A 13229-nucleotide genomic window follows, 5' to 3' on the forward strand; every position below is an offset into this window, starting at 1 on the left:
TTTAGGAGAACTTGAATCCGTTCACGTGCTTGGACAGAGGAACAACAGAAGCTGTAAATAACTGTTTTTTGTGAGTTCAAAGGAGCTTTGTAATAAAGGATCGAAATTTAGAGAGGAAGAGACCTATTCAAATGTCAAACAATTCAAACAAAAATGCATTTGACTGTAAGAAGAATTAAGCAAGTTTGCTGCGAAATACATTAGTTATGGATTTCTGTTCCAGTAGTACCAGGCACTACAAAGTCTGGCTTCACCGCTCAGTCCTGAGTATCTATTTTTACAACGCAGTTCTTTCCAGGATTTCAAGTCTGCTACGTGAAAGCTTTCAATGCGAGACCCATTTTTTAATTTTAGCAGCACTGCCAATGATCCACAATGAAAGAAAGAACTGGAAGCTCAAAACGTAGTAAAAAATTAAGCCGTGAGGGAATTAATGAATGCACTTCCTATTTCATTCAGGGCATCCTATCTTTATTGGAAGTCACAATACTAACAGCTCCTGAGAATGATGACCTGCTTTGTAGTAAATGATGGCATGCTCAGCAGTATTAGTAAAAATACTGCTGTATAAGTTTCCCTATGTTTTATGATTATCTGACTGAGTAAGATTCTGGCATTTTGGAACGTTGGCAATGCTGTCAGAACAGCATAATCACTTCAATAGGAGTAACAGTGGAAGTACTGAGTCTGTGGTGGGCAGAACAGTCCTGTTGATTCTGTTAATTCTGTCACAGAGAACATTTTGATGAAGAAAAACGCCGCTTGCTCACTGACAAGCTAGGAAACAGGAATGTTAAGTACGGACAGCAGAAACAGAAAGCACATCACAAAACCTCTGCAGACAGCACCACCAAAGTGCACCATCGTAAGAGAACGCCTTCAGCGTATGAACAGCACTAACCTACCACAGTCATTTTACAGAGACCTGCAGTTGTCTCACCAAGATGCCAAAGCTGCCTTGTAGTCTTGAAAACTAACTCCGTTCAGGGGCAGATGAGTGACGGCACAGGACCCCAAGCGCAGGCACACACGAAGGCTCCAAGACACTGTGAGATTAGCAGTGGGAAGGAGGCCTGCAGAGCGACACACGATGCACACACTTTGACTCTTGAGTGCCCGCCTGCAGCCACAGGGGCAGCTGCTGCCACGGCACTGTGCTGGGCCCCTGCTGCCAGACCTCGGCCCCAGGTCACGAGCACAGAGCAGTGACAGCACTGCAGTGTGCTCCCACAGGCACCGCTGGTAGGAAATCCCACTGCCGCACTATTCCTGGCACATTTATAGCTGCGCGTCCTCCGGGCAATAAATCACAGCTGTTTATACTTGTGTGCCAGAAAAGAGATTTTGAAACTGCGGAGAAAAACCAACATTGTATGCTGGCACCCCTGGATGCCAGCACGACTGCTCGTGCAGCAGTGGGGAAGAGAAAACTGCAGTGGTGTCACGTGGATTTTCCAACTGACCGTTCTGAGCAGTACTGCCCACAGGCGGCCCCAGTTCCTGAGAGGCTCCAGACTGCAGTCTGAGCTTTGGGGCCCTGAGAGCCTGTGTGCTGGTAGCAGTGCCAATCAGCCTCTGTACCCTGAGTGGGATTTGGCTCCGCCAGGAAGGAAGGCTGCAGGATCCTCCCCCTCAGGTTCCCTGGCCAAAGCCACAGAAACGTTACTATATATTATGTAATTACAGAATATTTTTGACAGCATTTTCAACTTTAGGATATTAGAATGGTCCAATCACAGTAGAAAACCGTGGACAGCTTTTTCTCTAACCTCTGCCGACAAGTCAAGCCACTTCTTTCTTCTGCTCTTCCATTTAACTGGTGGAATTAAGCTCCTGATCCTGCACCCCCCTCCCAAAGGCTGAACAAAAATGGGAACCAACCATTACAAGCACGGCAAGAGAAGGAAACAAATATCTTCACAAAACTGAATCATACCAAAGATGGAGGCACCATATCACACCTTCCACATACCCAGAGTCAGGTACACAGAAGTAAAAGCAAGTGCCAACCTCTGCTGTGCCAGTACTCCCTGAGCTGCTGTGTGTGATCTGAGGAAACTGGGAGTCTTTTAAAACCAAAATATTCAAAATCATTTCAAAGATTTGCATCTGGGTTATTTTATAAGCCATTTTCATGAGCATGAGAAGTCTTAGAGTCCATTAACAGAAGTCAGCAACAGTCGAGGAAGCTAGATAGGGATTTCCACTGTCTGTTTGTTGCTTTACTTCTGAAAAGACAGAAGGAAAAGGCAGCTTAAATTCAAAAGAGCTCTTCTCTGAGAACCTAGGTACGTGAATGTGTTGGTATCTGAGGACATGCCTCCACAGCAGACTAGCTTTGCTGTCATTACAAGGTTACACCTGGGCACCACAGCTGCCTAAATAAGCAGACAAGAAGTTAACCTGGAATTAAAAATATTATTTGCTGCATATATCTTGGCAGAGAGTGAGTTTAATTATGATCAATGCAAGGTCAGCACTGTTGTCTGTGTAAGAACACAGAATTTGCTCACAGCCACTTGTAACTTCAACTCCTGTTTTGTAAATGCACACATTTGTGTTCTTAGGAACCCCAACCTCCTCGAAACCACGTCAAGGCGGTTTGTTTTCTTGAGGGATCTATGACTAAATGTACACTCGATAACTTCTGATCCCATTTTCTATTTGCCTTACCTGATTATCTGTGTTGTTTACAGTAAAATAGCCCACACAAATAATGACTTCATGTAGCAATCCTTCACAGGTATGCTGGGAGCAGTACCACAGCAAGGAGCTGATAATATGGCGGAATGCAAGGGACAGTCCCTCAGCACCAACAATAGACTGAAAAAAAAGACAAAGAAACAAATTGCAATCTGGCATGCCATAGAAATTACGTGCATCACAATGCATCAACGACACAAATCTTGGGGGAAGTGTTGACTACATTCTTGGTTGCAATTCAGTTTTTCAGAGGGGGTTAGAATCAGGTCCCTTATTTCATTCAGTAGCTCGCAGTTACAACTGGACCGTAACATTAAAAGCCAGACAAATGAGAGTAAATTCAAACTCTGAAGGGACATGGGAAAGTTGGACTCTGCTTAGTTGACATTAAGTTGACTGTTTCATTTGACTTACATTATATGTTCCAGGAAAACTTAATGCTTATGATTTTTCCTAGTAAGCAGCAAAAGAAAGCACATCCTTTTTGCAAAAGACCAGAATGCATTTTGCATTAATAACTTGTGCTCCAAATGGCATACATAGATTAATAAGTAATCACTTTGCAAGCATGCAAAAAAAAAAAGTCAGAAACATCCAACAGGAGAGAACGCTCAGCTGTAAAGCTTTCTGGGATACTTTTAAAAAGTAGTCCAATTGCTGTAACGTGGAGATTCTGAATTAGATTTTATCTGCACAGCCTACAGCCTCTATTTAATAAACATGTCAAACAGACAGAACGACACAAGGTCAAAGGGGAAAACTAAAGCACAAAGAATGAGCATGACAGTCCACTAACTCTAATGAAATAGCAGTGCAGGCCTGTGAGAAAATTTCTTTCATTTGAAAGCTTTCTTCTTTTTATATCTCGCAGTCTGCATTAAGCACATCTACATAAATCCCAGTCTGGAGTATAGTTTAGTTTCAGCATATTGAAAACGTCTACCCAGGAAAAGTAGAATTCTTGAGAATTAAAACAGACTCAGCTGTGGATACTTCCCCAACTTCAATCTCAAGCATTTTACTAAAGGAGAGAATTTTCAAACTCTACCACACAACCGTGACCCTTTCCCACCATCATGTAAATGCCACGTTCATATGCCACCCTTCTTTAATTAGGGCAGTCCACGCATGCTGTGACCTGGCAGTCCGGGCTAAACCCTCCCTGATAACAACAGGTCAAAGGGCGCCTGAGTTTGTGTATAGAAGTTAAACTAATTTTTCAAGGAAACTATGCTTCCTTTTTAGCTAGAATTAATATCAGCTCAGGACCCTGTGTTGTTTCTCACTGCCATCCTTCAATTGTTTAGACTGTCAAATTAAATTAAATATATACCCATGAGCCATCTGTGCTAATACAAACTCAAGAATACCAGAGCTCTTCTGTTCATTAAAAAACCCCACTCTCCAGTCCTACTATTACAGGATAAAACTGCTGCTTCAAGATAACAATCTGACTGCATAAACTACACTCTTTCCCTCTGCTGTCTGCTCCTGCCCACAGGGTCAGGACGGGCACTAATTGGCCTCAGGTGTACACTGAGTTTTCAACACTACAGAAATAAACCCCGTTACCACAGAGGAATGGATGGCTGCTGAGACTTCACGCGTGCCCGCTGTGTGTAAGAGCTAAGCACGCACTGCCCTGGGTGGACCTCTGTATCAGTGCACTGAAGGAAATCACTCACACTGGTTTGCTTCCTATGACATGTCACGCAGCAACAAACAAACCTTCTGTCCCAAACCAAGGGCTACCAGGCCTGCTGTAAAAAGGAGCTGCTTTGATTTACAGAAAGAAATGGGAGTTAATGGTGCATGCAGGAGTTGTTTCCAATAAACAGTTTGCATCCCATAAAAACTACTGACGGCGTGGATCCCCCAACTGCATCTATGCACTTGTATGTAGTTAGATGTAAACTGCTTGCTGCTGTCACCAGAGACCTTACGTGGACTAAAAATTGAAGTTGAGAAATACAGACTAAAGGAGACACGGAATTCTTTGCTCCTGCAAAGCTCTTGCTGATTTTAACACACCTCAGATGAAGGCTATGGTGCAGCGTATACACAGATCACACAGCGAATGAAACAGAAACCTGTCTGATGAATGGGATGAGAATGATCTTATTAAAAGTGTTCAGCACAGCAGTGCTTTCTGCCAGGTGCTTCATATTAACAAAATAAAAGCTCTACTGATTCATCTGAGGATTCTCAGTATGGCCAAATGATTCCTTTACCTGTAATAGGTAAGAAAAGACTTCTTTAATTTCAATGAATAATAAATTACAGAAAGATAGTATCCATTTTTGTCACTTTACTTTGAGGAAAAATGTAGATACCATGTGATTTTTGGCTTGAGCTGTACAGGCATTGAAATCACTGGAAAATTAAAATTATGGTTATAATATGAGTCCCTTCTCATCAGAAGAATTTACCTCTTGCTCTTGAGAATAATTTTTAATAGACATACATCATTACATATATATTTAATAAAGTCTCCCAAAATAAAACATTATGCTGCAAAATAAGGTTTCTTTTTTATGAATCCAAGAAGTAATGGATTGGATTCAGCATTTCATGTACTGCAAACTTTCACATTTTGGTTAAACTCATTAGCCGTAGCGTAGAAATAACAGTTAGGAATTTTGTGCACAAGAAAACAAACAATTCACAAAAGTTCCTCAAATAACTAAGATCCTGGAGACAAAAGCATGCCCAAAAGCATAACTGTTAATATTTTCACACATAACAAAAGCTGTAAAACATCTGTTACCTGGAAAGCAGGCAGATCAAGAACCGCAAAGCTATTGAAGAAACGTAAACTCTGAATGGCAACCTGGATTGTGTTTTCTGCGTAGCTGTCTTTAGGACTCGCTGTGTTTGGATCTGAGATTGTGCCGTGGAAAAGAACACAGTACAGCATATGCAAGACTCCAACCAGATCTGTAGCCTGAAGAACTGCTGTTAGTCCTGTGGGATCCTGACGTGTACTGTCAAATATGTTCCAAGATCTGTCAAAGAAACATTAAACCGTCTGAAAAGAGGACCAGCACACACTTGTCCAGGGTGAAGCAGTTATAAAGCAAATACTGGAGCACAAGTAAACCTCTAAAAAGGAAAGCAGCCTGATGTCTAATATGTCAAGAGTCCACAATACTTCCACAAAATTATTTCAATAATCTGGGCACCGTCTCATGCTCTCCTTAATTATAGTGCAGTTATACTCTTTAAATATCTTCCTCCACATCCTGGTGTCTTTGCTTCCCAAACGGGTTCACGATGCCAGTGAGAGACTACGCAGCAGCGGGCCAGGTCTGAAGTCAGAGTGCTGGGAGCACCTCTGGGGGCTCCACACAGGCCCACCCTCAGGCCAGCAGCCCACTGCCATCCTTCCATTCCCGCAGCGGTGCAGAGGTGGGCACACAGCCCATGCCTCTTCTGCCTCAGGGATGGGCAGTGGGCATGGTGGCAGACACGCTCCTGATGAACTGAAAGCAGTTACTCAGACCAGACAATCTTAATCAAATCGTTCTGCAGGAATCTGAGAATGAAGTGGGTGAGCAGTTAGCAAAACACTACAGCTTATTTCCATCGGGTGCTATTAGGAAAGACTGTACGGGAGCAAAACACAAGTCTGACATGAGAGAAATCAACCCAGCTCACGTACATCGTCCCTGGGGTTCCTTGGTATCTTTTGGGCATGTGAGTAAACTCGAGAAGGAAGTTTTTGCTTCCCTGGGATATTAAAATAGACAAGCAAACAACTCCAGATGCCCACACATCACCCTCCCACTCAAACTTCCAAATGCACATAACACAGTCCCCTCAAGGACTCGTTCCATTCCTGGAGGTTTTTTTCACATCATTAATAATATAGAAAATGATGCAAAGTAGTCACAAGTAGTGAAATCTAAGACTAGCACAACTTTGGAGGTTAAATGCTGTGCAGAACACAAGCAAATGCAAAATGAAGCACACAAAATAACCCAACAAGGTTTCACAGAATCACAGAACTGTAGGGGTTGGAAGGGATCTCTGGCCATCATCAGGTCCAGCCCCCACTAACGTGGGTTCCCTACAGGAGGTCACACAGGTAGGCATCCAGATGGGTCTTGAATATCTCCAGATAAGGAGGTATGTATTTCAAGTCCTAGTCTGAACCATCGTGTAAACCTGCTGAGCTTCACTATGGAAGCACAGTAGGTCTGTATCTTTAATCACAAGAAACACTGAAACACTGGATATAATGAGAAGTAATGCTGAATATGTGGTGCATCAACGTTCCATCTTTACCTCATAAACCATGTTTGCATCTTAAAAAGGAAAGAAGAGAAAAAAGGGGAAGGGAATAGAAAAAAAAAACGTCAGTATCAGAAGCAGCTATTTTTTTCCTGTTATTAAGGGAAAACACCACAGGTGCTGTGACTTATATAAAAGGACAAACTTGGTGAGGGTATCTTCCCTTTTTTATAAAAACCAAAAGGAAAGGAAATGGGAAAATAGAGAATAAGAGACAAACTGGAAACAAGATCCATCCAACACCATCTGTAACTCTGAATACCTTGGGCTACTACAGAAAGGACTGGACGGAGAGCACTCCTGCTGACCAGGATCAGCAAGCTTTCCTAGACCAGAAGAGCTCAATGCCATCCTTCCAGTACTCTCAGCAGTAGCAGCTCATATCCACCTGTGCACCAGCCCGGGTGAACACACTTTGGAGGATTTGGGGCTGTACACAGCTCATTTTGTTGGCACGCATTTGCCTTCATCACGGCTCTCTCACATCTCCACATTTAGAAGGCCACAGATGAACGCTACCACTTTTTATCAGTTAGGTCACCTGTGGGGAATGATTTCATCGGAGATAAGCATTTAGAGGTACCACTTCTTCTAAATCACTATTTACAGTCACGTAAACATGGCTGGTGTTACTGAAAAGCTTCAGGAGAAGCATCCTCTGCTGACATGCCAAGATTTCATTCACGTCCCAGTCCTACTTCTGGGATACCTATGCTGTACAAGCATCCCACTTAGCCCCTTCACGGTGTTTGAAAGAAGCCTATCTTATCTTCAGGTGAGGCAGAAGAACAACACAAGGAGATATGAAGCTGCTCTCCCGTCAGCACCTGGGGTGCTACATGGGTGCCCCGCCAGCGCCAGACAGCCCCAGCCCAGCACGTGGCTATGGCAGAACTCAGCCAGAGCTCTGTACAGCTGAGTTTATGCCTCAGTTTCCAAAACTGGTACATGTTCAATGCTGGCTGTTTTTAACTGGAGCTCACAAGGATCCCTGACGAAGCTCTGCACAAACCCAGCCTCAGCACACGGCCCTGGAGCAGGGTTTGCTCAAAATACAAGTGGTAACATTCGAAACAGTGTAAAATACAATTCTTAAAATCATGATTTAATGCTACTTACCTCCTGCAAAAGAAGAAACACAAACAGCTTGAGGTTTGTAACACTCAACAGTCCTAGCATCTACACCGCAAAGAATAAAAAAAAAATTAAAGCAAAACCCTCCTAGAACTCTAAAGTTTGCTTTGGGTGGAGCTTTGTAGCACAGCAATTTATGACGTGGAGCTCCTTTTCCCGTGCCTGGAAGCTGCAGGGTCCTCAGGTGAGCACGCTGGGATGAGCAGCTGGGAGCAGGAAGCAGGAAGGCACCAGGAAGGCGGTCAGCAGCTCAGGGCTGCATTCGTGTGCTGTGTCTGAGCTCCTCAGAGCTGCCCACTGAACAGCACTGCTGCTTGCCCAGCTATGCACTCTGCAGCCAGGGCGCTCCAACAGGCAGGCTGTTTGTTTCCACAGTATCACATGAGCACGGCTCCTTTCACAACCAGTATTTTGTTTCCATCTTAGCTTTAACAACCGCACCGAACAGAAAAACTATCAGCTGCAAAACAGTCATGTTCGAATGACAGCCCCAAATTCATTACTGTCCGTGACACCTCTTGCAGCTTTTTGTGACTCTGTGCAACGAGGTTGACTGATTTCACCCAAGGTTCAAGTTAGCTTGCTTTCAGCTCTCACTCCATCATTATATTTAAACAACTCCATATGAGAAAGCTTATGGAGCTGGATGAAATCCTTTTGCCATTTTGAGCTTCTCTGGAGCAGTGAATGAATCAAAATATACATAAAAAAGTCAATTGTAAAAATGACTCAAAATGCACTCTCTTCCCCCCCCCCCCCAAGAAGAGACCAAGAATTTTCAAGTCCCACCGCAGGACAAAGTCTGCGAGGTTTGGTGGGCTGAAGGAACCGAACGAAATGTTTATTTTTGATTTTGCCTGTATTACAGTTAATTTGTGTATGAGCGGGCTACCGGCTCCTGTTGGTTTTAACTGTCACTTATAATCACTTTAAGCCTAAATGTTTACAATAAAAAGGTAAAAGACGTTATTCATACCGGTTGTGGGCTTTAGAGCAGAAAAAACACATGTGAGATGTGGGAAAATGGAAGGTGAAGCGTTGTGTGTGCTGCTTTGAGACGCTCTGGTCAAGTCCATAAAACAGCGGATTCCATACGTTTAGCAGATTTTAAAAAGCCTTTTAGTCCACCTCAAATGTAAGCCCGAGGAAAGCTCTGATAACTGGCAGCTTACAGGCTGAAAAGAAGGGGAACAAACAAAACCCTGTGCGACTCTGTCACACAAGAAGCTTAGCTTGTACATAACTAAAGCTGCAAGTCCAGTGAAGGCACCTCCTTTTAATTATCCTATTTAAAGAAGCCTACATGTTAACCACGCCGAAGTCCAACAGAATGGACAAAACCCCTCCAGTTACTCACCAAAGGGAAGATGGGGAGGATATTTTTACATAGGCTATTATAGGATGGAGAAAAGGAAAGTCTTCCAAACTTTACCAGGACTCCAAATTTAGCAGAGAAATACAGACAAATATTTATATTGGGGTCAAACAACCTGCGGGAGTAAAACGAAGTTAAAAATGAAATAAAAATTAGTGAAGTGCAGGACATTCCACCATGGGCTGCCATCACGATTATCAGACTCTGCTGTAAGAGGTTCTTCCCCCATTGGTGGTGGGGATTATGACTTGAGAATTAAAAAACGTGGGTAAACACATCCCAGCAAAGCAAGATATTAAACAGTGGTACCTCACTGGTTAAAGTGCACCACTATTTATTAAAAACAGGAATTGAATGCAGCTTGATGAGAAGCAGCAGACTGCAGAACAAGCATAAAACTACAACTTCTCCAAACTTCAATATGAGCAAACTGTTTATATCTGAAAATATACTGTTTTAAAAACAGACTGAGCTAACAAGCAGGCAAGACCCTCTACGGGTATACACTGTAATGTTTGTATATTTGAGATATATACTCCTGATTAAAAACAGGGAGCCAAATGAAAACATGAGTTTTCAAGAGGCTTAGAATATGTTTGTTTTCTTTAATATTAGGACTTTAAAATCATTATCTGTACTTTTTCCTACTATTACTGAGAAAGAAACGTCAAAAAAAGAGGCAAAACAATAAAAAATACAAGGAGGATTTAGCACCTGCCAAACCTAATTACATATCCCGTTATCAAGCTGCATATCACTGTACCATGCAATGGGAGATCTGAAAGTCTTCAGTAATTTCGAGAAGAAATCTCATTTCGTTTGCAGTACTTGCTGCAATCTGCTGTCTGTTGGAAGCAGAGGGAAGCACATCCAGAATTTAAACGGACTTGCATATGATTTGCTATCCAGCAGCCAAAACAAGCATTATCTTAATTACTGTAATAAAACTGAAAAGAAACCAGCCTACTTCCTTGCATATCTGTGACGTGACAGTCGCTATGTTCCTGGACCAAACCCTGTCTATCTGCAGCTTTCTGCTACTGCAGCTTGTAAAGCACCTTCATCAGCTGCTGCCTTGGATTTAGATGCATCTCAGCACTGCTCTGGGATAACAGACAATAGTAACAACTTCACAACTGTATTACTGTGACAAACCATTTTCCTGCATTATTAAGGGAGCTTGCAGATGTTGGCCCTGTCATGAAAATAGCAAAATTTTGCCCACGTTGATGTCCCAGGAAGCTTCATGATTTGAGGAACTCTCCACACACAGCTCACTTCCCTCACAGTCTGTTATTGTTAGTTTTCTCTGCTGCTCTTAGGGAGAACATTCCCCCTCCGTGATTATTATTACTGAGGATTAACCCTTACACTGAGCCACTGCTGCTATTTTTCTCTTGTTGTCTGCATTAAATCTGTGGTTTAATGTTTCATTAAGAGCTCTCACACAACAAGTCAACTTGTTTACTGGGAGCTCTGTGAATTCTTGACTCTCACTGCGATCTCTGCCGTACCAGTATGGTGCACCATGTACTGCAGCAACACAATGCCCCTGGGTGGAAGTGTCAGCACATATTACTAATGGTCACAGCTGAAAGGAAACAGTGGCAACAGTCCTCCTCAGAGTAAAAACTGAACAGCTGGGACACAAATCTCACTTCCAGTCACTTGCAGGGGAAGAAGGGGTACGAACCTGATGAAGACTGGGAGTACAGGAAGAGACAAGAACATAAAACAAGATCCTTGCCATGAGGAAAAGACTTCCAATGTATTTTGTTGCTCAGTTTTCACTGCAGCTTTTTGGGAATGGCCGCAGCCAGGCCAGAATGGCAGTATTTTTATTCATGCTTCCCACGATCTCTGCTTGCTCACTGTTCTCTGCCTTATGCGGACAAGCCAAGCACACTACCACATGTGCATATGCAGGATTCCAGGTCCACACAAAAGCCTAATAACAGTGCAAAGGTAGAATAATGAACTCCTTTAAAAACAAGGCCATCATCCTGACCACTGCTACTGTTCACCTGGAACTGAACAAGACAGATTTGTAAGTCTATACATACCACTCTTACTACACATACAGTCCACTTAATGCTTCACTCTGCTTCAGCTTAATAAAAACTTTACTCTTAGTGGTAAAACAGGAAACAGCTACACATTATTATAGCTCCAGTTTTTGAGTCTTAATATCAAATGTAACGTTCATCTTCTGCTCAGCAAACAACAGACCTTGCTAACCAGACATGCTGCACTTTCACCATACCAGTGGAGAGACAATGCCTTATTTTCATCTGTCATACGTGTCTTTCTTCAAGCTCTTTAGGGAGGGAAGATTTCTCACCTCCATTGCAAGTATTGAATGTTAAGCAGAATACAATAAATGGGACAATTCAATTGAAGGACCCAAGACACCTTCAATAATTCTCACCATATAACAGTTATCAAAACAAGGTTCATGTGGGTTACAAGTTCCTAATGTTTTCCACAAATTTTCTTTTATACACACTGGAATGTTTAGAAAACATGCTGTCAAACTTGCTGCAAAGCTTAAGTTAAAAGAATCAATCTAGAGATTATTAATCAGTACCAAAAATTAATATTTGTGAAGATCAATGTAAAAGTTAAATCTTTTTAAAGACCTGGACAACAAATGAAAATCCTCCTCTTATCGTAAGTTTATAATGTATGTTCAAAATAGATTCCCTCATTTCAATAACTTTTTATGATGTTAAAATTGAGAATCCTCCACTTTATGGTCCTACATTACCAAGATTTTCCTTTACTGTACCTTACTCCTCTATTTTGGATTTTTTTTTTTAAAGTCTACCAGGGGAATAAAAATGTTTCTTAGTTTATGTCTCAAAATTTTATCTTTTACTTTATATCACTCATCCCCTCATTTAACACTTCATGCTGACGTACGCATATGATCCAATTTGGAGATATTCTCTAATCATCATTATTGATGCGACACGTTGCCTAAGAACAATCCAACCTGGAGATATTCATGAATTAATGGCAAGAGAAACAGAACAGTGATGGTCATAATTCCTCTAAAACAAGGGGGAGGATTGCCTGTCGTGAAGGTCCTGATCGAGACCTGCAGGTGGGTACCTGACAGAGCACTTTCCCATGAAGCCACTATCCAAGCACGCACTGGGTCTCAATTTAGAGTCTGGTTTAGCAACATCTTGCCAAGTTCTGGAGGTTTTTTGAAACAAGTCTTGTAGAGAAGACCAGAAAAGTCTGCACTGACAGCACTTCCTGCATCTGAGCTCTAGAAATACATACTTTGTTCCCAGAGGAGAGGCTTTCTTAACTGTTTAATACTTGTGTTGCAGTGTTTAACTTCTGGCCCTATGGGAATAGCCTGCAGTGAAGACCCTACCAGCAGCCTGGTGCTGGCTGAACGCAGCAAGGAGGGTCACTCAGCACTTGGCCTGTGAAGGATGTCATTGCTACAGGCACCGAGGGAGATTTGAGTGCCTGGTGGATCTGGTTCAAGATTCTCCCTTTGTGACCAAGTCCTGCCAGCTTCCCACTCTGCCCACTCAGGGGCACAATGTGCCCTTGAAACAGCATGCACCATACGAAGAGCACATTATAAAAATAGCCTAATGCATTCAGCGAGGATGACAACATTTTACAAGAGAAACAACCACCTGAGTTGGTTCTTTCAGAAAAACAAAGAAACGACGTGCCCCTACCATCACCATCAAGGGGC

General features: G+C 42.5%; 1 protein-coding gene across 1 annotated transcript in view; it reads right to left on the reverse strand.

Annotated features, from left to right (window-relative positions):
• Nucleotides 1–13229, reverse strand: part of SCAPER (S-phase cyclin A associated protein in the ER) — a 141276-nt gene that overhangs the window by 15409 nt on the left and 112638 nt on the right. Inside the window, exons 28-29 of the mRNA XM_065733596.1 lie at nucleotides 5471–5708; nucleotides 2674–2823 (exon numbers count right to left, since the gene is read on the reverse strand). Coding sequence (XP_065589668.1) covers nucleotides 2674–2823; nucleotides 5471–5708 — 388 coding nt within the window. The remainder of the gene's footprint in view (nucleotides 1–2673; nucleotides 2824–5470; nucleotides 5709–13229) is intronic.

This window comes from Cyrtonyx montezumae, unplaced genomic scaffold (genome assembly GCF_038088225.1).
Source record: "Cyrtonyx montezumae isolate F1298 unplaced genomic scaffold, pur_monq_1.0 scaffold_17, whole genome shotgun sequence".
NCBI lineage: Eukaryota > Metazoa > Chordata > Aves > Galliformes > Odontophoridae > Cyrtonyx > Cyrtonyx montezumae.